The 26004-nt window shown below is 41.8% G+C and overlaps 1 protein-coding gene across 1 annotated transcript in view; it reads left to right on the plus strand.

Moving 5' to 3' along the window:
• Window positions 1-26004, plus strand: part of LOC115467066 (cytochrome P450 2K6-like) — a 114538-nt gene that overhangs the window by 15621 nt on the left and 72913 nt on the right. The window contains exon 2 of the mRNA XM_030198745.1: window positions 11118-11280. Within this exon, the coding sequence (XP_030054605.1) occupies window positions 11118-11280 (163 nt within the window). The remainder of the gene's footprint in view (window positions 1-11117; window positions 11281-26004) is intronic.

The following is a 26004-nucleotide window of genomic DNA, read 5'->3' on the forward strand; positions in this document are numbered from 1 at the left end:
GGATTTAGTGAAGGGAAATTGTGCCTCACCAATCTATTACATTTCTTTGAAGGGGTGAACATACTTGTGGATAAAAGTGAGCCAGTTGATATTGTGCATCTGGATTTTCAAAAGATGTTTGATAAAGTACCTCATGAAAGACTCCAGAGGAAATTGGAGAGTCGTGGGATAGGAGGTAGTGTCCTATTGTGGATTAAAAAGTGGTTAAAAGATAGGAATCAGAGAGTATGGTTAAATGGTCAGTATTCACAAAGGAGAAGGGTAATTAGTGTGGTTCCCCAGGGGTCTGTGCTGGGACCACTGCTTTTTAACATATTTATAAATGACCTAGAGATGGGAGTAACTAGTGAGTTAATTAAATTTGCTGATGACACAAAGTTATTCAAAGTTGTTAAATCGCAACAGGATTGTGAAAAAATTACAAGAGGACCTTATGAGACTGGGAGACTGGACGTCTAAATGGCAGTCGACATTTGATGTGAGCAAGTGCAAAGTGATGCATGTGAGAAAGAGGAATCTGAATTATAGCTATGTAATGCAAGGTTCCACATTAGGAATCACTGACCAAGAAAGGGATCTAGGCGTCGTCGTTGATGATACGTTGAAATCTTCTGCTCAGTGTGCTGCAGCGGTTAAGAAAGCAAATAGAGTGTTAGGTATTATTTGGAAAGGAATGGAAAACAAAAAGGAGGACATTATAATGCCCTTGTATCGCTCAATGGTGCGACCGCACCTCGAATATTGTGTTCAATTTTGGTCACCGCATCTCAAAAAAAATATAGTGAAATTAGAAAAGGTGCAGAGAAGGGCGACAAAAATGATAAAAGGGATGGGATGACTTCCCTTTGAGGAAAGGCTAAAGCGGTTAGGGCTCTTCACTTGGAGAAAAGATGGCTGAGGGGAGCTATGATAGCGGTCTTTAAAATAATGAGTGGGGGAGTGGCCTAGTGGTTAGGGTGGTGGACTTTGGTCCTGGGGAACTGAGGAACTGAGTTTGATACCCTCCATTGCCCCATGTAAGCCGCATTGAGCCTGCCATGAGTGGGAAAGCGCAGGGTACAAATGTAACCAAAAAAAAAAAAGGGTAGACGTGAAGCTTCTGTTTACTCTCTCCAAAAATACTAGGACTAGGGATCATTCAATTAAGCTACAAAGTAGTAAATCTAAAACAAATTGGAGAAAATTTGTCTTCACTCAATATGTAATTAAACTCTGGAATTCATTTGCAGAGAATGTGGTAAAGGTAGTTAGCTTAGCGGGGTTTAAAAAAGGTTTGGGCAGCTTCCTAAAGGAAAAATCCATAGACCATTATTAAAATGGGTTTGGGGAAAACCCACTGCTTATTTCTGGGCTAAGCAGCATAAAATGTTTTGTACTTTTTGGGGCTCTTGCCAGGTATTTGTGACCTAAATTGGCCACTGTTGGAAAGAGGATGCTGGACTTCATGGACCTTTAGTCAGTCCCAGTATGGCAATACTTACGTACTTATGTAAATCTCAGTGAACCTGGAAGATATACTAAGCTAAATTGACAAATTAAGAGTAGTAAATCTCCTGGACCAGATGGTATGCACCCAAGGGTACTAAAAGAATTTAAACATGAAATTGCTGATCTGCTATTAGTGATTTATAACCTGTCATTAAAAATATTCTGCAGTATCTGAAGATTGGAAGGTGGACAATGTAATGCCAATTTTTAAAACGGGTCCCAGGGATGATCTGAGAAATTAGAGAATGGTAAGCCTGACATCAGTGCCGGGTAAAATAGTGGAAACTATTATTATAAAGAATAAAATTATGGAACACATAGACAAATATGGTTTAATGGCACAGAGTCAGCATGGATTCAGCCAAGGGAAGTCTTGCCTCACTAATTTGCTTAATTTCTTTGAAGGAATGGATAAACATATCGATAAAGGTGAGTCATTTGATATAATGTATCTAGAATTTCAGAAAGCTTTTGACAAAGTTCCTCATGGGAGACTCGTGAGAAAATTACAGAGTCATGCGGTAGGAGGCAATGTTCTGTTGTGAATTAGGAATTGGTTATTGGACAGAAAACAGAGGGTATGTTTAAATGTCTATTTTTCTCAATTGAGGAGGGTGAATAGTGGAGTTCCACACAAGGATCTGTACGGGGATTAGTTCTATGTAACATATTTATAAATGATCTGGAAATCAGAATGACTAATGAGGTGATTAAGGGCTCCTTTTACTAAGTGGTGGTAATCCCAACACAGGCTTACCACTTGCTTTAGAAGAAGTACTGCCGGGCTACCACAGCAGCCCATTGGTACTTCCCACGCCCCTAGTGTGCCGTCATTTCCTGCACTACAAAAATTTATTTTTGTAGTATCGGAGTATACCGGTGGTAACCGGGCAGTACCATGTGTTGCCCGGTTACCACCAGGTTAACACAGGAACCCTTACCGCCACCTCAATAGGTGGTGGTAAGGACACCCCCTGAAATGGCCACATGGCAAGTACTTTACTTGCCGTACGGCCATTTCCTGCAGGAAGGTGAGACTTCCCTTTTACCAGATGCGGGAAAAGGGGGCCTCGGCGCACGGGTAAAACATGCACCTATGCCAGCGCCGGCCCCATTTTGCCACAGCTTGGTAAAAGGTGCTCTAAATTTGCAGATGACACCAAACTATTCAAAGTTGTTAAAACACATGCAGACTCTGAAAAATTACAGGAAGAACCTTAGGAAATTGGAAGACTGGGCATCCAAATGGCAAATGAAATTTAATGTGGAGAAATGCAAAGTGATGCACATTGGGAAGAATAAGCCACATCATATTTACCTGATGCTAGTGTCCACCTTGGGGGCCAGCACCCAAGAAAAAGATCTAAGTGTCATTGTAGACAGTGCGCTGAAATCTTCTACCCAGTGTATGGCAGCAGCCAAAAAAGCAAACAGGATGCTAGGAATTAATAGGAAAGGAATAATAAATAAGACCAATACATGTCGCCTCTGTATCGCTCCATGGTGCAACCTTACCTCGAGTACTGCATGCGGTTCTATTTGAGGTATCTCAAAAAAGATACGAAATTAGAAAAGGTTCAAAGAAAAGCGACCAACATGATAAAGTCCTCTGATATGAGGAAAGGCTAAAAAGGTTAGGGCTCTTCAGCTTGCAAAATAGACAGCTGAGGGGAGATTGTGGTGTACAAAATCCTGAGTAGTGTAGAACAAATAGAAGTGAATCGTTTGTTTACTCTTTCAGAAAGTACAAAGACTAGGGAATACTCAATGAAGTTACATGGAAATACTTTTAAAACAAATATGATAGAGGTATATAAAATAATGAGTGGAGTGGAACAGGTGGATGTGAAGCGTCTGTTCACGCTTTCCAAAAATACTAGGACTAGGGGGCATGCGATTAAACTACAGTGTAGTAAATTTAAAACAAATCGGAGAACAATTTTCTTCACCCAACGTGTAATTAAACTCTGGAATTCATTGCCAGAAAATGTGGTGAAGGCGGTTAGCTTAGCAGAGTTTAAAAAGGGGTTGGACGGTTTCCTAAAGGACAAGTCCATAAACCACTACTAAACGGACTTGGAAAAATCCAAAATCCCAGGAATAACATGTATAGAATGTTTGTACGTTTGGGAAGCTTGCCAGGTGCCCTTGGCCTGGATTGGCCGCTGTCGTGGACAAGATGCTGGGCTGGATGGACCCTTGGTCTTTTCCCAGTATGGCATTACTTATGTACTTATGTACTTATGTTTTCACACAACATATAGCTCGTTGCCTGAGAATGTGGTAACCGGTTATCGTATCTGGGTTTTAAAAAGGTTTGGACAAATTCCTGGAGTAAAAGTCTATAGTCTGTTATTCATATGGACATGGTAGAAGCTACTGCTTGCCTGGGATTGGTAGCATGGAATGTTGCTACTATTTGGATTTCTGCCAGGTACTTGTGATCTGGATTAGCCACTGTTAAAAACTGGATACTGGGCTAGATGGACTATTGGTCTGACCCAGTATGGCTATTCTTATATTCATATAAGAGGATTAGTCAGGGTTAGAGTTTTGTGGGGGAGGGGGGGAAAGGCCCATTTGAAGGAGTGACTCGAAAGACAGGTTTGCCTGGGAGAATTTGACAGCAAAAGTTTACTTTCTGTCATACTAACAGAAGGACCACATAAAAAGATTTAGGACTCTTCTTTGAAAGGCAATGGGAATATAGCATATACATTCATCTGTGATCTGTACTGATCTTCAGGCTCTCAAAAGAATTTACTATTGACCAGTCCAAACACAGCTTTTGAAATGATAGGACTGTAAAATGTGAAATCAATCAAGAAACAATGGTGCACTAAGAGAGAGCTAAAGCAGTACCAGAACTGAATAGAAGACCTCAAAGCATTGAGGATGAATCACTTGAGTACTGGTGTTTAGGGGTTAGGATGTTACTCCCCCAAAATTTGGCTATTGGGATTCAGTAAGCATGTCAGAATTGGAAGTAACATTTATACTCATGGTCTGTTAAGGTAATTGGGTATAGAAAATATATTAACCTTGGAGGAAATGTTAGATTGTAAGCTCTTTTGAGCAGGGACTGTCTTTTCTTCATGTTCAATTGTAAAGCACTGCGTACATCTGGTAGTGCTGTAGAAATGATTTGTAGTAGTAATAGTAGTAGCCTGAGGGCTCATGTTAATTAGTGGCTAGGAGGTGCAGCAATTATATCCACAAGGCACCACCAAAGTTTCAAATAGTAGGAGCAACAGTGGAAAGAAGACCCAAGGCACCAAGAAAAAAGTAAAGCAGGCAGAGAAGGAAGACTAACATCTATGTAGAAAGGCCCAGATAACAGATGATGTTATCAGCCTACTTGCACAGGACTGAGGTGATAAGTTCAAAGAAGGGTGATCAAAATGTGCACACAATGTAATTGAATAACAAACCAATTAGTGCCAATAATTGGCTTTTTAACAAACAATTGACACTAATTAGATTTAATTAGCATTTACATGTATAAATTTAGGCGCAGGATCCATGCCTTTTTTACATGTGGACATTGAAATGGGAGGGTCATAGGCACTTTGGGGTGGATCAGGGGTGTTGTTCTGAGTTATGCTCTCATTTGTATACTCAACGGCAGCATTAGGTATGCCCAGTGGTGTGCTGGAGCCAGTTCAAACTGGCTCACCAGAGCCGATTGTTAAATTTTCGAGAATTTTGCGAACCAGTTGTTGAATGGGGCTGGCATGCAGGCAGAGTAGCAGAGTGCAGTCAACATGTTTTTTTCCTCCTCTAGCATCATTCTCCTCCCTCCATCCCCCAACACATGAGTCCTGCACACCTCTCTCAGCTTTCCATATCACAAACCCAGTACTTCTTTCATATCTTCCCTCAGGTCCATCCCCCTCACTGTCATCCTTCACTACTCTTCCAGCTGCACTAGCGGTAACATGCTGGCCAACCCAGAGCCTTTTCTCTGCCAGATCCCACCCATGCATAAACAGGAAGCTGCATCAGCAGAGTTTTGTTTAAAATCTACTAACTCAGTAACTCAATCAACTACAAAGATGTTGTTCTAAACTAAAGTCAATCACTGGCAACTCATAATGTAGAAGAGACACCAGGCACAATGACAAAGGCAACAGTAGTAATCAACATATACACAAAATCTACAAAACTATTAACTCCCACTTTACTCTTTGACAAATTCCTTTTTCCTTAGCTCCCGGTTGCCACTACTAGTTTAGCAGGTAGCCAACACAGTTATTTTAAGCCACATTTCTACTACTGTGGCTAGCAATGCAAGTTTCTTTTAGCTTAGATGACTACTACTGAGGGTAGCAGTGCAGTACTGTTCATTAGAGGTTCCACTTACACTTCAGATGCTGGCTGCCATGAGGCTCAGGGGGTCTATAGCTCAGGGCAAAATTCTGTGTACTTGAGATCTGGTACTAGCTGTTTTGATCAATAGGAGCCCTGTAAATGTTGTAAGTAATATATTTCCTTCAGCTTTGTGATGCTCCTTTCATCACTAGTAGTTAGGGTGAAACCCAGGTCTTCTTCTTGTAATAGGTAGACAAATAGACCAATCTGTAAGAGGGTGGTGAAGGTTTCCCATTCCCTCTATATCCACTAGGGCAGGTGCTTCAGTGGCTGTCATCTAGATATACTTAGCTACTCTTGCCTACTTCTTTGAATTTCTACAACAGCACTAATCTTTATTATAGCTGGGCTATAAGGATAAGGCTTAGGCATGAAGGTTCTTGCCTTGTGACTAGGGTCATAGGATGGGGAGGAACAGAAAAGGCAAAAGACTGGGTTTCAAAACAATGAGGCATGATATAGGACCCAGTCCTCCCTCTGATTACTCCTCACCCTGCTGGCCGTGGGGGCGGTGTTGGACTACTTCTCTCTCCCTCCTCCAGATTTCAACCCCTTCTTCCACCTCAATCTCACTGTTTTTCCTCCTTTGAAGTCTACTCTATCCACCTTTTCTCTCCTCTGCCTCTTCGAATAGCGGTCATTTATCGTCCCCCTGATAAGTCCCTTTCATCCTTTCTCAGTGACTTTGACGCCTGGCTTGCCTTCTTCCATGATCCTTCCTCCCCCTCTCTCATCCTTGGTGACTTTAATATTCCTGCTAATGATCCTTCCAACTCTTATATTTCCAAGTTACTTGCTTTAACGTCCTCCTTTAATCTCCAACTATGCTCCACCTCCCCCACTCATCAAAATGGTCACTGTCTTGATCTCATCTTCTCCTCCAACTGTTCACCCTCTAGTTTCCTCTGATCACCATCTTATAACTTTCACACTTAAATCTCCTCCCTCCCAGTCCCGTCCTATCTTATCTAATTTATCTAGGAATCTTCACGATATTGACCCTTCATCTCTATCCTCCCATGTTTCAAACCTCCTCTCTACTGTGGCACCATCCACGTCTGTCAACGAGGCTGTTTCTTCTTACAACAATACTCTATCCTCTGCCTTAGACACTCTTGCACCTTTGATGACCTGCCCTGTAAGGCGTACAAAACCCCAACCTTGGCTGACTTCTAATATCCACTACCTACGTTCCTGTACCCGCTCCGCCGAATGCCTCTGGCCCTTGCTGATTTCTTATACTTTAAGTTCATGCTGACCTCCTTCCAATCTGCTCTTTTACGTGCCAAACAGGATTATTATATCCAACTGACCAACTCTCTTGGCTCTAATCCTCGACTTCTCTTCACCACATTGAACTCTCTCCTCAAGGTGCCCCCTCCCCCAACTCCCCCTTCATTATCTCCTCAGACCCTTGCTGAATTCTTTCATAACAAGGTTCAAAAGATAAACCTTGCTTTCTCTACCTCACCACCTCTCCCTCCACTAGTCCGTTCCCCTCTCTCTCCTTCCCCTCATTCCCCTTCCTCCTTTCCTGAAGTTACTATTGAGGAAACTACACTTCTCCTTTCTTCCTCAAAACGTACCACCTGTTCCTCTGATCCAATTCCCACCCACCTTCTTAATGCCATCTCTCCTGCTCTTATTCCTTTTATCTGTCACATTCTCAACCTCTCACTTTCCACTGCGACTGTCCCTGCTGCCTTTAAACATGCTGTGGTCACACCTCTCCTTAAGAAGCCTTCACTCGACCCTACTTGTCCCTCTAATTACCGACCCATCTCCCTCCTACCTTTTCTCTCCAAATTACTTGAGCGTGCTGTTCACCACCGCTGCCTTGATTTTCTCTCCTCACATGCTATTCTTGACCCACTACAATCTGGTTTTCGCCCTCTCCACTCAACTGAAACTGCGCTTACTAAAGTCTCCAATGACCTATTACTGGCTAAATCCAGAGGTCAATATTCCATCCTCATTCTTCTTGATCTTTCTGCTGCTTTTGACACTGTCGATCACAGCGTACTTCTCGATACCCTGTCCTCACTTGGATTCCAGGGCTCTGTCCTTTCCTGGTTCTCTTCCTATCTCTCCCTCCGCACCTTTAGTGTTCACTCTGGTGGATCCTCTTCTACTTCTATCCCTCTGCCTGTCGGCGTACCTCAGGGTTCTGTTCTTGGTCCCCTCCTCTTTTCTATCTACACTTCTTCCCTTGGTTCATTAATCTCATCCCATGGCTTTTCCTACCATCTCTATGCTGATGACTCCCAAATCTACCTTTCTACCCCTGATATCTCACCTTGCATCCAAACCAAAGTTTCAGCGTGCTTGTCTGACATTGCTGTCTGGATGTCTCAACGCCACCTGAAATTAAATATGACCAAAACCGAGCTCCTCATTTTCCCCCCCAAACCCACCTCCCCGCTCCCTCCGTTTTCTATTTCTGTTGATGGCTCTCTCATTCTCCCTGTCTCCTCAGCTCGAAACCTTGGGGTCATCTTTGATTCTTCTCTCTCCTTCTCTGCTCATATCCAGCAGATTGCCAAGACCTGTCATTTCTTTCTTTACAACATCCGTAAAATCTGCCCCTTTCTTTCCGAGCACTCTACCAAAACCCTCATCCACACCCTTGTCACCTCTCGTTTAGACTACTGCAATCTGCTTCTTGCTGACCTCCCACTTAGTCACCTCTCCCCTCTCCAGTCGGTTCAAAACTCTGCTGCCCATCTCGTCTTCCGCCAGGGTCGCTTTACTCATACTACCCCTCTCCTCAAGACCCTTCACTGGCTCCCTATCCGTTTTTACATCCTGTTCAAACTTCTTCTACTAACCTATAAATGTACTCACTCTGCTGCTCTCCAGTATCTCTCCACACTCGTCCTTCCCTACACCCCTTCCCGTGCACTCCGCTCCATGGATAAATCCTTCTTATCTGTTCCCTTCTCCACTACTGCCAACTCCAGACTTCGCGCCTTCTGTCTCGCTGCACCCTACGCCTGGAATAAACTTCCTGAGCCCCTACGTCTTGCCCCATCCTTGGCCACCTTTAAATCTAGACTGAAAGCCCACCTCTTTAACATTGCTTTTGACTCGTAACCACTTGTAACCACTCACCTCCACCTACCCTCCTCTCTTCCTTCCCGTTCACATTAATTGATTTGATTTGCTTACTTTATTTATTTTTTGTCTATTAGATTGTAAGCTCTTTGAGCAGGGACTGTCTTTCTTCTATGTGCAGCGATGCGTACGCCTTGTAGCGCTATAGAAATACTAAATAGTAGTAGTAGTAGTAGTAGTGATTACAATGTGTCACTCCCAGCTTTTCCTAACTTCTCCCCCTTTTTTTTTTTTTTGAAAAGACCAGAATGTTACTGGCCAAATCAAAAAGTCTCTATTGTATCCTCATCCTTCTCGATCTATCCGCCGCTTTTGACACTGTTGACCACAGCTTACTCCTGGATACGTTGTCTTCACGTGGATTCCAAGATTCTGTTCTTTCCTGGTTCTCCTCCTACCTCTTGCTTTGCACCTTTAGTGTACACTCTGGTGGATCCTCTTCCACTTCTATTCCACTACCAATCGGTGTACCTCAGGGTTCTGATCTCGGTCCTTTCCTGTTCTCCATCTACACTTCTTCCCTTGGCTTTCTGATATCATCCCATGTCTTTCAATACCATCTCTACGCTGATGACTCCCAGATCTACCTCTCTACCCCCAACATCTCAACCAGCATCCAGACCAATGTATCAGCCTGCCTATCTGATATCGCTACCTGGATGTCTCAACGTCATCTGAAACTTAACATGGCCAAAACCGAGCTTCTCATCTTTCCCCCCAAACCCACCTCTCCTCTCCCCCCTTTCTGTATTTCTGTGGATGGTACTCTCATTCTCCCTGTCTCATCAGCTCGTAACCTTGGGGTCTTCTTTGACTCCTCTCTCTTCTTCTCTGCTCACATTCAGCAGATTGCCAAAACTTGTCGTTTCTTTCTCTATAACATCAACAAAATCCGTCCCTTCCTCTCTGAGCACTCTACCAGGACCCTTATCCACACTCTTATCACCTCTCACCTTGATTATTGCAACCTGCTTCTCACCGGCCTCCCATCCCACTTAGCCTTCTCTCTCCTCTTCAATCAGTCCAAAACTCTGCTGCACGCCTCATTTTCTGCCAGAGTTGCTACACTCACATTAGCCCTCTCCTCAAGTCACTTCACTGGCTCCCTATCCATTTCCGCATTCAATTCAAACTTCTGTTATTGACTTATAAGTGCCTTCACTCTACCACTCCCCATTACCTCTTCACTCTTGTCTCTCCCTACGCCCCCTCTCGAGTACTCCGTTCTGTGGGTAAATCTCTCTTGTCTGTCACCTTCACCTCTACTGCTAACTCTAGACTCCATTCCTTTTATCTCGCCGCACCTCAAGCCTGGAATAGACTTCCCGAGCCTGTACATCTAGCCCCGTCTCTTGCCGTTTTCAAATCCAGGCTAAAAGCCCACCTCTTTAACTCTGTTTTTGATTCCTAACCACTACTCACTTGCCCTGTACCATTCTATCCCCTCCTCTTTAATTCCCCTACCTCTTACTTGTTCTTCTGTTTACCTGTCCAATTTAGATTGTAAGCTCTTTGAGCAGGGACTGTCTTTTCGTGTATGGTATACAGCGCTGCGTATGCCTTGTAGCGCTATAGAAGTGATAAGTAGTAGTAGTAGTAATGTCCAGATGGTGAAATATTGGTCTACCTGCCTATCACAGAGGTCAGACAAGAGGTAAATCCCTATTAGTGAGGTAGTAACAATGGTATTGTATGCAAACATCCCTACTGCTAAATTACCAGCTGCCCTAGATATGGCTATCTCAGTTCAGAAAGGCCACCTAGGAGTACCTTAGTTATTGTAAATGAACTTTACTGTAAATGTACAGAACTGCAAAAGCTTTTCCATTAAAAATCCATACCAGGGTTAATTCTTGATAGGCATGTGTAGTGTTAACATGTTGGCTTGTGGAATTCCTCCATTTTATTCATTTCTTTTTACTTTTTCCTTACCTTGATTCAGAGTTTGCCTGGACTTTTCTTCCTCTCATGTGTAGGGCTATGTGGAATTACTAATTGTACTTTGCTTTCTCAAGACATAGTTTGTGTAAACATTTAAACATTTCTAAATTTAGGGTTCACAATTCTAGATTATTGATATTTTGATACCACTGAGAAAAGAATTGTCCTTTCAAAATTAATTTCTGTTGTGTTCTGCATTTCAGTTGTCTGAGCAATATGGCTCTGTGTTCAGCATTCAGCTGGGTATGAAGAAGATGGTCATACTGACAGGATATGAAACTGTGAAGGAAGCTCTTGTGGGCCATGCTGATGTATTTGAAGAAAGGGCCAGAATTCCAGTGTCTGAAGATATTTCAAAAGGATACGGTAATTATTATTTTTAATATTATTGACTAAGGGGTCCTTTTACTAAGGTGCACTAAAAAATGGCCTGCGGTAATGTAGACGCATGCTTTGGGCACACGCGAAATTAGTTTTTAGTGCACCTGCAAAAAAATGCCCTTTTTAAAATTTTTGCCGAAAATGGATGTGCGGCAAAATGAAAATTGCCACGCGTCCATTTTGGGTCTGATACCTTACCGCAAGCCATTGACCTAGCGGTAAGGTCTCACACGGTAACCAGGCGATAATGGTCTACACGCGTCAAATGCCACTTGATACGCATAGCTGCCACGCACCAGAAAATAAAAAATATCTTTCAGACGCGTGTAGCGGACGCACACCAAAATTGAAATTACCACAAGGGCCATGTGGTAACTGGGCGGTAACTCCAATTTGGCACACGTTGGGCGTGCTTAGGCACCTATGTGACTTAGTAAAAGGGCCCCTAAGTCATGTTAGCAATTCAATATGGTTTTACTATGCACCAAGGAGGCAGTTCTGTAAAGAGCTTTAGTTTTAGGCAACAGAAAGATATATAAATAGAACCATTCTAGAGATTTAGCAAAACAGTAGAAGGCGATGATCTGCAAAGGCTCAAGTGATGCAGATGACAGCAGACCAACATACACATGAAAATAGAAGTTGAGAACAATTTATTACAGCAGAAAAGATAAAAACAGTGCCTGACGTGGCCACATTTCATCTTTGTGAGGCTGTGTCAGGGGCAGACAACTGTTAAACAAAATTGAAATTAATAGCCGAATATATAACATAAGAAAAAATAATGAAATAATTATAATTAGAAACATAGAAACATGACGGCAGATAAAGGCCATATGACCCATCCAGTCTGCCCATCCTCTGTAACCCCTAATTCTTCCTGTTCCTAAGCGATCCCACATGCTTATCCCATGTCTTTTTAAATTCTGGAACAGTGCTCGACTCCACCACCTCCACCGGGAGGCCATTCCACGCCTCCACCAACCTTTCTATGTAATAATACTTCCTTAGGTTACTCCTAAGCCTATTCCCTCTTAACTTTGTCGTATGCCCTCTCATTCCAGAACTCTCCTTCATTTGAAAAAGGCTCACTTCCTGTACATAAATGCCCTTGAGATATTTAAACATCTCTATTATGTCTCCTCTCTCCCTCCTCTCTTCCAGCCTATACATGTTGAGGTTCAGAAGCCTGTCCCTATAATTTTTGCATTCAAGACCGCTTACTAATTTTGTAGCCGCCCTCTGGACTGACTCCATCCTGTTTATATCTTTCCGTAGGTGCGGTCTCCAGAACTGCACTCAGTACTCCAAATGAGGCCTCACCAGAGACTTATACAACGGCACTATCACCTCCTTTTTCCTGCTGGTCATGCCTCTCTTTATGCACCCAAGCATCCTTCTAGCTTTGGCCATTGCTTTTTCTACCTGATTGGAAGCTTTAAGGTCATCAGACACAATCACCCCAAGTCCCGCTCTTCCTTCGCACACTGAAGCACTACAACCCCTATATTGTACCGTTTCCTCGGATTTTTGTGATCCAAGTGCATGGCCCTGCATTTTTGGGGATTAAACCTTAGTTGCCACATATTGGTCCATTCCTCTAGCTTCTCTAGGTCCTTCCTCATGTCATTCACACCCTCCAGGGTGTCCACCCTGTTGCAGAGTTTAGTATCATCCGTAACGAGACAAACCTTACCAGACAGCCCTTCCGCAATATCGCCACCAAAGACGTTAAAAAGAGCCAGCCCTAGCACCGATCCCTGTGGTACTCCACTGATGACCTCTTTTTCCTCAAAGCAAGCTCCATTTACCACCACCCTCTGTCTCCTACCATTCAACCAATTTTTTACCCAATCAGTTACTCTAGGTCCCGCACCGAGGGCACTCAATTTATTTATCAGTCGCCTGTGCAGAACCATGTCAAAGGCTTTGCTGAAATCCAAGTATACCACATCAAGCGCCCCTCCCACATCCAACTGTTTGGTCACCCAGTCGAAGAAGACAGTCAGATTCGTCTGACATGACCTGCCACTAGTGAAGCCATGCTGCCTCGGGTCCCACATTCCATGTAGTTCAAGAAATGTCACAATCCTCCTTTTTAGAAGCGTTTCCATTAGCTTACTCACCACCAAGGTCAGACTGACAGGTCTGTAATTCCCAACCTCTTCCTTACTTCCACTCTTGTGCAAAGGAACCACATCCGCCCTTCTCCAGTCCACCGGGACCACTCCATTTTCTAAGGAAGCATTGAAGAGGTCCGTCAGTGGAGCCGACAGAACTTCTCCGAGTTCCTTAAGCACCCTTGGGTGTATCCCATCAGGCCCCATCGCTCTGTCTACTTTTAGTTTGGCAAGCTCCTCATAAACACAGTCCTCCGTAAACGGGTCTTGGTCTACCATACATCCATCCCCTTTAGCCTTTGTTTTCTGCAGCCCTACCGCCGGTCTTTCATTCATGAACACAAAGCTAAAATAATTGATACAGCCAAATCATAAAAATCAAATCTTGTTAAAAGCTATTTTAAAAACCAAAAAGTGGAACACCGATAATAGTGAATCAGTCATTCACATACAAAAAATATGCAGAGCAAATCAAAATGCACATGCACATGTGTATTTTAACAGAAACTATCAGCAACAGCTTTGGTGATGTATGATGAGCATTAATAATGTAGGTTAATCAATGTTACTATTGAACATTGTAAGTCTAAGTGCTTTGAAAATACTTCTCCATGTATAACAAATTATTGATTGTGTATAAACCAATTTCTGTTTAAAAAGAAGGGTAAAGTTGAAACTGCAAGAACCAGATATAACATGCTTAGAGGGAAATGGAGGCACACACTTCCCTCTAGAATTAACAATGGTGACAAATCTAAAAAAGTGTCAGAATATCAATGGATTAGAAGCTTAGAAGACAAGCAGGGGCATTTTCGAAACAGAAGGGCGCCCATCTTCCGACACAAATCGGGAGATGGGCGTCCATCTCTCAGGGTCGCCCAAATCAGCATAATCAAAAGCCAGTTTTGGACATCCTCAACTGCTTTCTGTTGCAGGGACAACCAAAGTTCACGGGGGGGGGGGGGGGGGGGGGGGGGCCTGTCGGAAGTATCGAGAAGGCAGGACTGGGGCGTGCCTAACACATGGGCATCCTCAACCGATAATGGAAAAAAGAAGGGCATCCCTGACAAACATTTGGCCGACTTTACTTGGTCCATTTTTTTTCACGACCAAAGCCTCAAAAAGGTGCGTGAACTAACCAGATGACCACTGGAGGGAACTGGGGATGACCTCCCCTGACTCCCCTACTGGTGAATAACCCCCTCCCACCCTAAAAACACAACTTTAAAAACTTTTTTTGCCAGCCTGAAATGTCATACTCAGGTCCATCACAGCAGTATGCAGGTCCCTGGGAGGGGAGGTATGTGTGTGTCAGCGGATTCATAGCGAAGGCCTGAACTGCCCCCCCCCCCCCCCCACACCCACACACACACACACAGGGATGGCCAAATTTCAAAGGAGTGGAGTGCAGGACTGACCTAGTGGTTAGAGCACTGGTCTTGCAATCCAGAGGTGGCTGGTTCAAATCCCACTGCTACTACTTGTGATCCAAAATTCAAATAAATAAAGGGGGTGTCGGAGGCATGGACACCCTTCTCACAGAAACATCCAGGTATGGATGTCCTTCTCACAGAAACATCCACATTTTGGACGTCCTCAATTACCATCACAGGGACGGAGGCATAGCAAAGGACGTCCTTCACCCATACTCTAAAAAAAAAAAAAAAAGTCCCTGACGAGCACTTGGACGTTTTCATCTGGACTTATATTTTTCTAAAGTTGTACATTGCAATTTATTTAAGGTTGTAGATAGCTATTATACACACAGCTTGTCTGCATATATGAAACCGTCTTTGGCATGCGCAGAGCAGCCACGCATAATGCTTGCCTGCTCTGCACTGGTTCCCCTCCTTAGGAAGGAAATCATGTGCAGATGAGCTAACAGTGAGCAGCTCATTTGCATGCAATTTCCTTCATGCATGCCCGTTCCTTTCCTAATCGCTAAGGGATCGGTAAGGGGAATGCTTTTTCCATTCAGTTAGTGCATCAGTTAGTCCACTGCAGTGCCCCCTAGGGTGCCCGGTTGGTGTCCTGGCATGTCAGGGGGACCAGTGCACTACGAATTCTGGCTCCTCCTACGACCAAATGAATTGGATTTGGTCATTTTTGAGATGGGCGTCCTCGGTTTCCATTATGGCCGAAAACCAAGGACGACCATCTCTAAGGTCGACCATCTCAACATTTATGTCAACCATCTCTAAGGTCGACCTAAATGTTGAGATTTGGGCGTCCCCGACCGTATTATCGAAACGAAAGATGGACGCCCATCTTGTTTCGATAATAGGGGTTTCCCCGCCCCTTCACGGGGACGTCCTGCGAGGACGCCCCTAGGAAAACTTGGACGCCCTGTTCGATTATGCCCCTCAAGGTGACACATAAAAGCTTAAGAAAGTCAAATCATAAAAAGCAGTATAGCAGTGAAAATCTCTGAGGGAGGTTGTGCATAACAGGTCCCCAGTCAGCAGGCAAGACTAAAGCCCAATGATCCCCTGATGAAAGGGGAATGGATGGAAATGATAAAGAAAAGGATAGCACAAAGGGAAAGATATGTAGCAAGCAAGAGAGACTTGGGGCTCATTTTCACAGCACTTAGATTTACAAAGTGACACAGAGGGGCATTTTCGAAAGAAACGTCCAAGTTGTGATTTGGACGTTTTGTAAAACTTTCAAATCCAGGGGCGAGAAAAACTGGACGTCCTTGGATTTGGATGTCTCTGACTTTTGGCGATTTTCGAAAGCAATAATGTCAAAGTCAAAAACGTCCAAATGCAAGCCATTTGGGCGTGGGCGGAGCCAGCATTTCTAGTACACTGGTCCCCCTAACATGCCAGGACACCAACCAGGCACCCTAGGGGGCACTGCAGTTGACTTCATAAAATGCTCCCAGGAACATAGCTACCCCCCAACTGTACACCACTACCATAGCACTTATCAATGAAGAGGGGCACCTAGATGTGGGTACAGTGGGTTGTGGTGGGTTTTGGAGAGCTCGCTGTTTCCTCCACAAACGTAACAGGTAGGGGGTTATGGGCCTGGGTCCGCCTGCCTGAAGTGCACTGCAGTACCCACTAAAACTGCTCCTGGGACCCTCATGCACTGTCATGGACCTGAGTATGACATCTGAGACTGGCATAGAGGCTGGCTGTTTTTTGAGGGTGGGAGGGGGTTAGTGATTACTGGGGAAGTAGTGGGAGGTCATCCCCGATTCCGTCCAGTGGTCATCTGGTCATTTTGGGCACCTTTTTGTGCCTTATTCGTAAAAAAACACGTCCTGATAAAAACGTCCAAGTGTTTGTCATGGACGTCCCTGCTTTTTTCAATTATGGGTCAAAGATGTCCAAGTGTTAGGCACGCCCAAGTCCCACCTTCGCTATGCCTCCAACATGCCCCCTTGAAATTTTGATGTCCTTACAACGGACTGCAGTTGGAGACATCCAAAATCAGGTTTCGATTATACCAATTTGGACGTCCATCTTCCGATTTATGTCGAAAGATGGACATCCTTCTCTTTCGAAAATGAGCCTGATAGTAACTGTTGAAATTCTTTCAACAAATCCCAAGAAAATTACATGTCCCAATAAATGTATATACAGAGAAACAAAAATAAGAGAAACAAAAATAGTAGAAATTTTTTCTTTTTATTCAACTGCCATTTGGATGACAGGGCTATGCAAGAATATTACATAGGAAGCAAGTATAGGAACAATCTCATCAAATACAGAGATGAAGTTGCCTGTTAAGAAGTTGCTTGCTAATACAATTGTCTCCTTTCTTATATGTACATAATTCTGGCATCATCACACATTCCTTGCATTTTATTTAGCTCGTTACTAGTTTATCTCAAACCTTCTGGCGTCTAACTTTCTCTCCCCTTTTTTTCCCTTCTGCAGTACTATCAGACACCTGTTTGCCAACCTCTGTTCTTACTTTCATCTCATGGTCATGCTGTAGACATCCTGCCTCTACTCCCTTCTTTCTCAGGACTCTCAGCACATTCTTTATAAAGGTTATTATAATGTCAGATTTTCAGTGTCAGCTATTCCAGCTGCACTTCTGGAGTCCATTTTATATTTGTGACTCCATTTTGTCAGTTTTAATATATACAATCCTCCCTTGAACGCTGTATGCAGCGTTCACATATTTAGGCAAACACTATAGTATGTCTAGCATGTTTGAGCTCTATGGGGATATAGTATTTCTCATTACTCCCTTTCTAGAGGCCGTCATAGCTAGCATACAGTTTCTGTCAAGTGTTATTCATGATTAATCTTTGAATAGATTTTATTACATGCCATTCTTTCCTTTGTCTGTCCATGTCCTGGATATATGTTAACATGTTCCCTATGTGTTATCATAGTAGTATTTGTTATCTTTGTCATCATGTTCCCACATAGTTTCATACAGCATGGGATAAGACAAAGCAACAACATTATTACAACTATGAAGACTATTACTATTGAAACAAGACCCTTTAACCAAGGACTCAGGGATCCAAACCATCCAGTTATTGAATCCCACCAAGATGTGTCTAAAATTCCCTTATAATCACTCACTTCAATTCTTGCCAGTGAAAGAATGCGCTGCATTGCATTTTTAACAATTATTGATTGATTTCTAATAAGTGAACAACACGATGTATCATTCACTATGCTGCACACTCCTCCAGATTGGGCTAACATAAAGTCAACCGCCATGCGTGTGTGCATTGCATATCTCGCTGTATCATCAATTTCCTCTTGAAGTGCTGTTATAGCTATATCTAATTCATGTGTTACAACATGTAATAGTGATTGTAAGCGTCTGATTGACATACCCATTTCAGCCGCAATGGCAGATCCTGCAAATGGAAGCCATCCAGTGGCTGACAAAGCATCTAAACGTGTCTTGGTCATAGGATAGGTACTGTTAATATAATCTAATGCTAATTGTAAAGCTTGATCATCTCCTGTTAAAGCACTAAAGGAGGTACTAGAAACATCTCTTTTACGTCGTCTCTGATTATTAGAACTATGTGGTGTGTCATTTAATGGAATAATCAAATCAAATAAATTTAGTTGAACAAGAGTGCAGAACTTATAACATGATGGAAGATAGGTGTACAGGATATTATCACATAACAGATAATCTCCCAACCGTAAAGACTGTAGAGAAGTTAGGTTATGATATAAAGCATATGTTTGAGAAAAAGGAAAAATAGGATTATTTAGTGCCTTAAGTGAAGAACACGCAGTAGGCATAGCAGTAATGGCTTGTATAGAAGAGGCATTAAATTGACATAATGAAAAAACAAAAGTCAAATTTGTAAGAGTAAGATTAGTAGAAGTCACATAAGAGGTTGTCAGTGTCCGGTTACAGAACATTTTGTTAGCACAAGCTATAGATGTTGCAGTCTGATTTATAACATAGGATCCCTGTAACACAGTCCAATTTCGGGATTGTATGTCATAAGTATAATTACATAAAACATTAGGCATCTTACCCTGAAGTGAACTAGAGTTTATCAGACACCAATAGTTTAGTGCAGGTATAGTATGAGCAAACAAAGAAGGCAGACGTTGAGCAGTAACATTGGTCCAATATTGTCTGTGTTCATGTCCTCGACCCAAATAGCAGGTACCATTACTGAAACAGTTATGAATACCTTGTAACTTAATCATAGAGTAAGGATGAATATGTGCTGGAATGGTAAGTACGGAAGTGACAAGTGGAGTGCAAACAATACAGTTAGTCAGATTAAGAGTCTTTGAGGCATGTTGAATTTTCTCAACATATGTATTGAGTCCATAAGTAAGTCCTACCAGCAAATAGATTACAAAAGCCTTCATAATCCTTTTTCACTGGTAATGTTGTTAATCAATGTTCTCTGCTCTCTGGAGGTGCAATAGTGGTCTCTATTTCCTCAGGTAGTCCTAGATCATGAGCCTTACGTATATCAGATAAATGTACCCAAGTGGTATGGTCTGATAATCTTGCTGTTGTATGAGTTAATTCCTTGATCTCAAATGGTCCTACGTAGATAGGATCTTTCCAGGTTTTGTGTGTGAAATTCTTCCGAAGAACTTTCTGACCTACAGAAAAAGATGAACAAAAAGTCATGTTAGGAACTTCTTTAGATTTGGCTATTGCCATATCTCTTGTCAAATTTATTATTGGATTTATTTGTTTCCAATAGTTAGTCACTCCTTCATTATCGTTATTAATTTCTTCGACAGGTACCCCTCTGGGGTCTCGTCCTGTATGCAACTGGAAGGGTGAAATCTGTAGCTTTGTGCTAGGATGGGATCTTAATTGAAATATCGCCAATGGTAACACATCCATCCATGTATATTTCTTTTCCTTTCCTGCTAGTGCTTGCAAGAGCACACGTAATCTAGTCTTTAAAAGACCATTGTATCGTTCTACTAGGCCATTGGAAGTGGGCCTATACACTGCCACCCTTCGGTGCAGTATCCCACACAATTCAGTCATATCTTTGACCAAAGCGTTAACAAAATGAGTACCATTATCTGTAACAAATTTCTGAGGACAGCCATGTGCTGGCAATATTCTCTGCAAAAAAGTTTCAATTACTACTTGTGCATTTTCCTTTTTACAGGGGAACGCTTCTACCCATTTTGTAAAAGCGTCCACCCAGACCAAGAGATACCTTTTACCTTTTACCGGTATTACCATATCTGTGAAATCCACATGCCATTCTACTCCGGGTCCCGTTGGAATTGGAATGGATCCGGGAGAAATAACTGGTCCCCTGTGTACTATATTTTTGGAACAAACTAAACAATTTAGTACAACTCTTGTGGCATAAGAAAGCATATTAGGATGCCAAAATGAAGTTTCCATTGCTTTACTCATGTCAGAAGCAGACAAATGTAATGTAACATGCCAATTATAAAAGTTATTAATTAATTCTGAGGTAGACATGCATATTTTTCCACTAGGATGTATCCATTTACTTTTGTCAGGGTGTGTTGTACAATCCAAATTCTGCCATTTCAATTTTTCAATTTCAGTTGGTTTTTCTCGGGGTTGTGAGACATCTGGTGGATATGGTGTCTCAGTACACTGTATATGAGCACGGGTAATTATCATGGTAGAAAGTACCTCTTTAGCTGCCTTATCAGCTAAATCATTCCCTTTTGCTTCGAATGTCTGTTCTCCTGTATAGGCAGGAACCCAAACAATGGCTGTATGTAATCCTCTTCCTTCTCTATCACTCAAACAGTTTAACAATTGTTCCCATAAACTTTCATGTTTCAGGGGCTTTCCATCTGCTGTCAAAAATCCCCTTCTTTTCCATTTTAACAAATGATATTGCAATGAACTAACTACATATGAACTATCAGTATATATAGTCCCTTTCTTTTCTGTCCCTAATTGTTTCACAGCTTCTAGTACTGCTGTTAGTTCTGCTTCTTGAGCTGTTGTGCCTACTGGCAATCGTTTTTGAATCTTTTTACAAATTTCAGTGTTTCCCTGATTTAATTGAACCTTAAGTGCTGAAAATGAAGCATGCTCGCCTGTTTGTGCTCCATCAGTAAACCAAATGTCTCCTTTTCCTTCAAGAGGTTCAAATATAAGTAACCGAAAAACTGGAATATCCTTTAACCCATCTAGATGTTCCTGAGTCTCTTGTTCTAATTTAAATAATGCATCCATTCGTTTAGTATTTTCTTTAGTCAATGGCTGGGTACGAACATCTTGTCCTATTAATATGGCCTGATATTTTCCAAATCTTGTATTAGTTAATGCAACCAGACTAGTGGATAGTAAATTATGAATTGTATGGTCAGAATGGATGATGATAGGACCGAAAGGCATAACTGCTCTCCATTTCTCAACGGCCGCAACTGCGGCTACCAGGAAACGAGGAATGTTCTCCATTCCCCTTTCTACTGGACTAAAGGTTCCTGATAAAAATGATACAGGTGACACAAAGGTGTCTTGTTGATTTACCATTGCTGCCCAAGTAGTGCCCATATCTTTAATCCATAAATGTATCTCTTCTTTGGGGTCTACTGTGGTTAATGGATTATATGATACTAAATGTTTTACTAACAATTGTATAATAACAATATCACTCTGGGTAAGCTGAATATGAGTCTTATGCGGTGTGCCAGCCGGTACACGCAAGTGTCGATATAGTGGGCTAACTAATTGAGAATAATTAGGGATCCATTGTCTACAATAATTAAGAGAACCCAGCAATCCTCTCAATTGTGTAAGTGTCTTTGGCAATGGGGATTTCAAAATTTCTGTCAGGGCTTCTCGTGTTATAACCTTAGCTTTACTTGAAACTGTTTGCCCTAGGAAGGTAACTTCTTCCCTGCACACAAAGCACTTATTTCGATTACACTTATAACCCTTTGATAGTAATTGATAAAACAGCGCCACTGTCCATGAAAGACATTCCTCCCTTGTGGATGCAGATAATAAAATATCATCCACATACACGAACAGAGACACAGTGTCAGGCAACAATTGTTTAAATGATTTCAAGTCTTCTGTTATCTGCTTAAAGAAAACAGATGGACTTTCGGTATATCCCTGTGGCATTCTTGTCCAACGATACGCTTTATTGTCTAAGGTAAATGAGGTTAAATCTCGTGATTCCTCTGCTAAAGGAATGGCAAAGAAAGCATTTGACAAGTCTATAACCGAATTAAATGCATAGATAGGCTGTGATTGTAATAATGTCAAAGGATTTGGACATACTGGAAACTGAGCTTTTACCAAATCATTCAAACCTCGTAAATCATGAACAATTCTTACGTCACCATGTGGTTTAGGAACTGGAAAAAGAGGTGTATTATACGGTGAATTTGATGGTTCTATGATATTATGTTTTAACAATTTATCAATATGCTGCAAAGTTTTGGATAATAATTGCGGCCTTATAGGGTATGGTGGCCAGACAGGACCATCACCCTCATGTTTAAGGCGAATCACATGGGGCTCCATTTTAGCTAATCCATAGGGATCATCAGGTGTGCTCCATAAATCTGCTGGTAATCTTTGCATCACCTGCATACCCTCATCATCCTCGTCAACATAAAACATATCTTGTACAACTGAAATCAGCAAACTTTGTTTACATCTGGGAAATTTTAAAGTAAGTCCTAACTGTGAAAGTAAATCTCGGCCACATAAATTTACCGGGCAATTTTCTGCCAACACAAAATCAATAATTCCCTTCCTGTTCATTTCCCTCATATTAGGTCCAGATGCTTTTAAAATTACTTCAGTAGGTACAGTAACACGCTTATCCTGCTTTTTTCCTTCAAATCCTACCAATGTATCTATCCTTTTGCTTAAGGGTACACCCCTAACTCTAGTACTCAATACTGATCTAGTGGCTCCGGTGTCAATTAAAAAGGACATAGGAATCTTTTCAGGTCCTACAAGCAATGTGATAAAGGGTTCTTGATTAGACAGGGAAAAGGTAAAATCATTATTTCCTTCTTCGGTTAGTCAGTAAACGTCTTCCTGATCTTTTTCCTGTTCCCATAAAGGAAATTGTTGGAGTGGTATATTCTGCTGATTCTGAGTTTCTGGAATCGCATTCTGTGTCTGTACAAATGGATTGTTAGACCCTATCATTTGCCCTAAGTTCTGGGGCATCTGTGTTAACTGCTGAGGCTGACTAATAGGATTTGGCACTATTGGAAATGCTGGCTGTCTTGCTGGACATTCATTCGCATAATGTCCCCAATTTTGACATACCCAACATTGAACGTTAGCTCGTCTGTTGGGAGAGGGTTGACTAAAACCCCTTCCTCTATTCCCTCTTCCTCGTCCCATACCTCTACCACGATTATTCTGATTATAGGGTTGTTGATAACCCTGTTGATACTGGTATTGCTGATAAGGCCTAGGATAACTTTGATTATCATTTTGTCCTGGCGTCATATAATAAACAGGCTGTCGTTGCTCTTTACTAATTTTCTGTACCTTTTTATCCTCAATTTCTTTAATCTGCATGGCCACTAATTTATCTGACAATTTCTGCTGCTCTTTTCCGGGTGTCTCCAGCATTTTAATATGAATGGCACTAAAATGCAACAATGTAGCACGAATTTCAGGCCATGGTTTAGTTGCCAATGCCACTACATTATCCAGATTCTTTCTCATGCTCATAGGTAGTGTAACCAAGAATAGATGTAAAAATATAGCTGAGGCAGGAGCAACATCTGGGTCATCCCCAGTCTGAGCTTTATAGATCTGCATACACTTCATTAAATGTGTAGCAAAGTCATCTTTTGTATTCCATTTAGAGGTCGTTATAGCAGAAAAATCTATTTCAGTTGGATACATGATCTGTAAGGCACCTGTGAGTTGTCGCCTAGCATTTCCCACAAATGCCGCACCATCTCGCGTATGGTTTAATATTGCCGGATTCTGAGACTGCACCGCAAGTTGTGCAAGACTAACTCCTGCAGCAGTACAAAAGGCTTTAAAATCTCCTACTGCCAACTGTGTTCCCGCTGTTAAAGCATCCATCTGTTCTAGCCAAATGCGCGCACCCTTTTGGATATTTGGCAACTTATTGACTAACGTACTAATATCAACTGGACTATAAGGTTTATATACCTCCTGTCTTTGTCCTAATGGCCCTGTGCGTGTAAATATGGGAAATTGACTATTCGTAGCTACAGAACTCTTACTTTGTTCCAAAGTTTCCAACATCTGATTTTGCAACAACCCTTTCCATAGGTTTAAACCTTCCAAAATATGCATCTGATTTGACCATTCTGTCCCTCTTCTGTGTATTTTTTCTATCAATTTATCGATATCTCCCATGCAACTCGGACCCCGTGAATCAATAGGCAAACGAACATCATTATCTAAATATGTCCGGACCACTTCATCCCAAAACTTATGGCCATATTTGTGTACAAAATCCACTGGGAGTAAGGACATTAGTCCTTTAAAAAAGTCTTCCTTATCTGGGACATTTCCTTCTGTATCATCCCGTCTCCCTTCATCTTTTCCTCCCTTATCTTTTGGTCTTACAACAGGATCCTGCAAATCATCTGGCAAGGGATTCCTTTGTTGTATCATTTCTCCTTTCATTGTAAAAACACCTTTTAATTCAATGTCAACCTGCTCCCTCCCTCTTCTACTTACAGATTTCTTTTTCTTTCTTAGGTCTGACTCAGATTTAGAACAAACTTCATCTTCAGTTTGACGGTCAGAGTCAGTATCAGTATGTGATGAACACACGGGTACTGCGCGTGGCTTTGGCTTTGCTGGCGGCTTCGGGACAATCTTACTATCCCAAGGCTCATATCCTGCAGCCGTTTTATCTGATTCTTCTGCCTCTTTTTGTATTTCTTTTAAACTTTTTAAATTGGGATATATTCCAGGAGCAGTACTATGTTCATAAGACGGGGGTGCACTTGGTGTGAGACAGTGTGATGTATTATCTTGCCTTTCTTTCTGCCGCTCAGCTACAAAAGCTTTATCCTGACATTGTTGTTTATCATACCGCCACATATCAGCGGTGACAGTAAAAAGATTCCAGACATGCAAATGTTTCTTCAAGGAATCCTTTGTCTTATTGTCCTGAATATATTTCAACAACTGACATAACACTGATTTCTCAAAAGAGCCGTGCTCAGGCCAACCCAGAAATGAATTCTTCTTGCTATATGTTAGCCATTTTTTATGTATGTCTTTAATGCGTTTTTCATCAAGGGGAAAAGCAGCTATAACATGTTGCAAAGGAGTAAATGTGCTAGAACTATCTACAAACAAAGTATATTTAGGTTCGGGATCTGGTGGGGGAACTTCTATATCTATGTTAATATTAGCCATTTTACAACAGGTACAATAGTATTGTAAATAATATCCAATAATAAACAATAAAAGAAAATATAAACAAAAAAGCGGAAAGAAAGAAAGCAGCGTTAAGACGTGAAGAAAAGAGTTAAGAATGACGTCAATATTTTATACTCACCGTCCGTTGGTATCGGAAGATTGCAGTGGACCTCTCACGAGCTGATCAGTATCGTAAGACCGGGACACCTTAATGCAAAAATCGAACCAAAAATAATGGCTGTGCGTGCACGGTCCTGCCGCGCAGGTCGCCAGTTGTTTAAAACTCCTCGTTTAAACTTGTTTACTGAGTATCTTCACCAAAAAAGAATAAAGAATAAAATAAAGAAATGAAAGCAAAAATTCTGTTGTGGCCGCCTCACACGGGGCACCAATTGTTGAAATTCTTTCAACAAATCCCAAGAAAATTACATGTCCCAATAAATGTATATACAGAGAAACAAAAATAAGAGAAACAAAAATAGTAGAAATTTTTTCTTTTTATTCAACTGCCATTTGGATGACAGGGCTATGCAAGAATATTACATAGGAAGCAAGTATAGGAACAATCTCATCAAATACAGAGATGAAGTTGCCTGTTAAGAAGTTGCTTGCTAATACAATTGTCTCCTTTCTTATATGTACATAATTCTGGCATCATCACACATTCCTTGCATTTTATTTAGCTCGTTACTAGTTTATCTCAAACCTTCTGGCGTCTAACTTTCTCTCCCCTTTTTTTCCCTTCTGCAGTACTATCAGACACCTGTTTGCC

Source organism: Microcaecilia unicolor, chromosome 3 (genome assembly GCF_901765095.1).
Source record: "Microcaecilia unicolor chromosome 3, aMicUni1.1, whole genome shotgun sequence".
Lineage (NCBI taxonomy): Eukaryota > Metazoa > Chordata > Amphibia > Gymnophiona > Siphonopidae > Microcaecilia > Microcaecilia unicolor.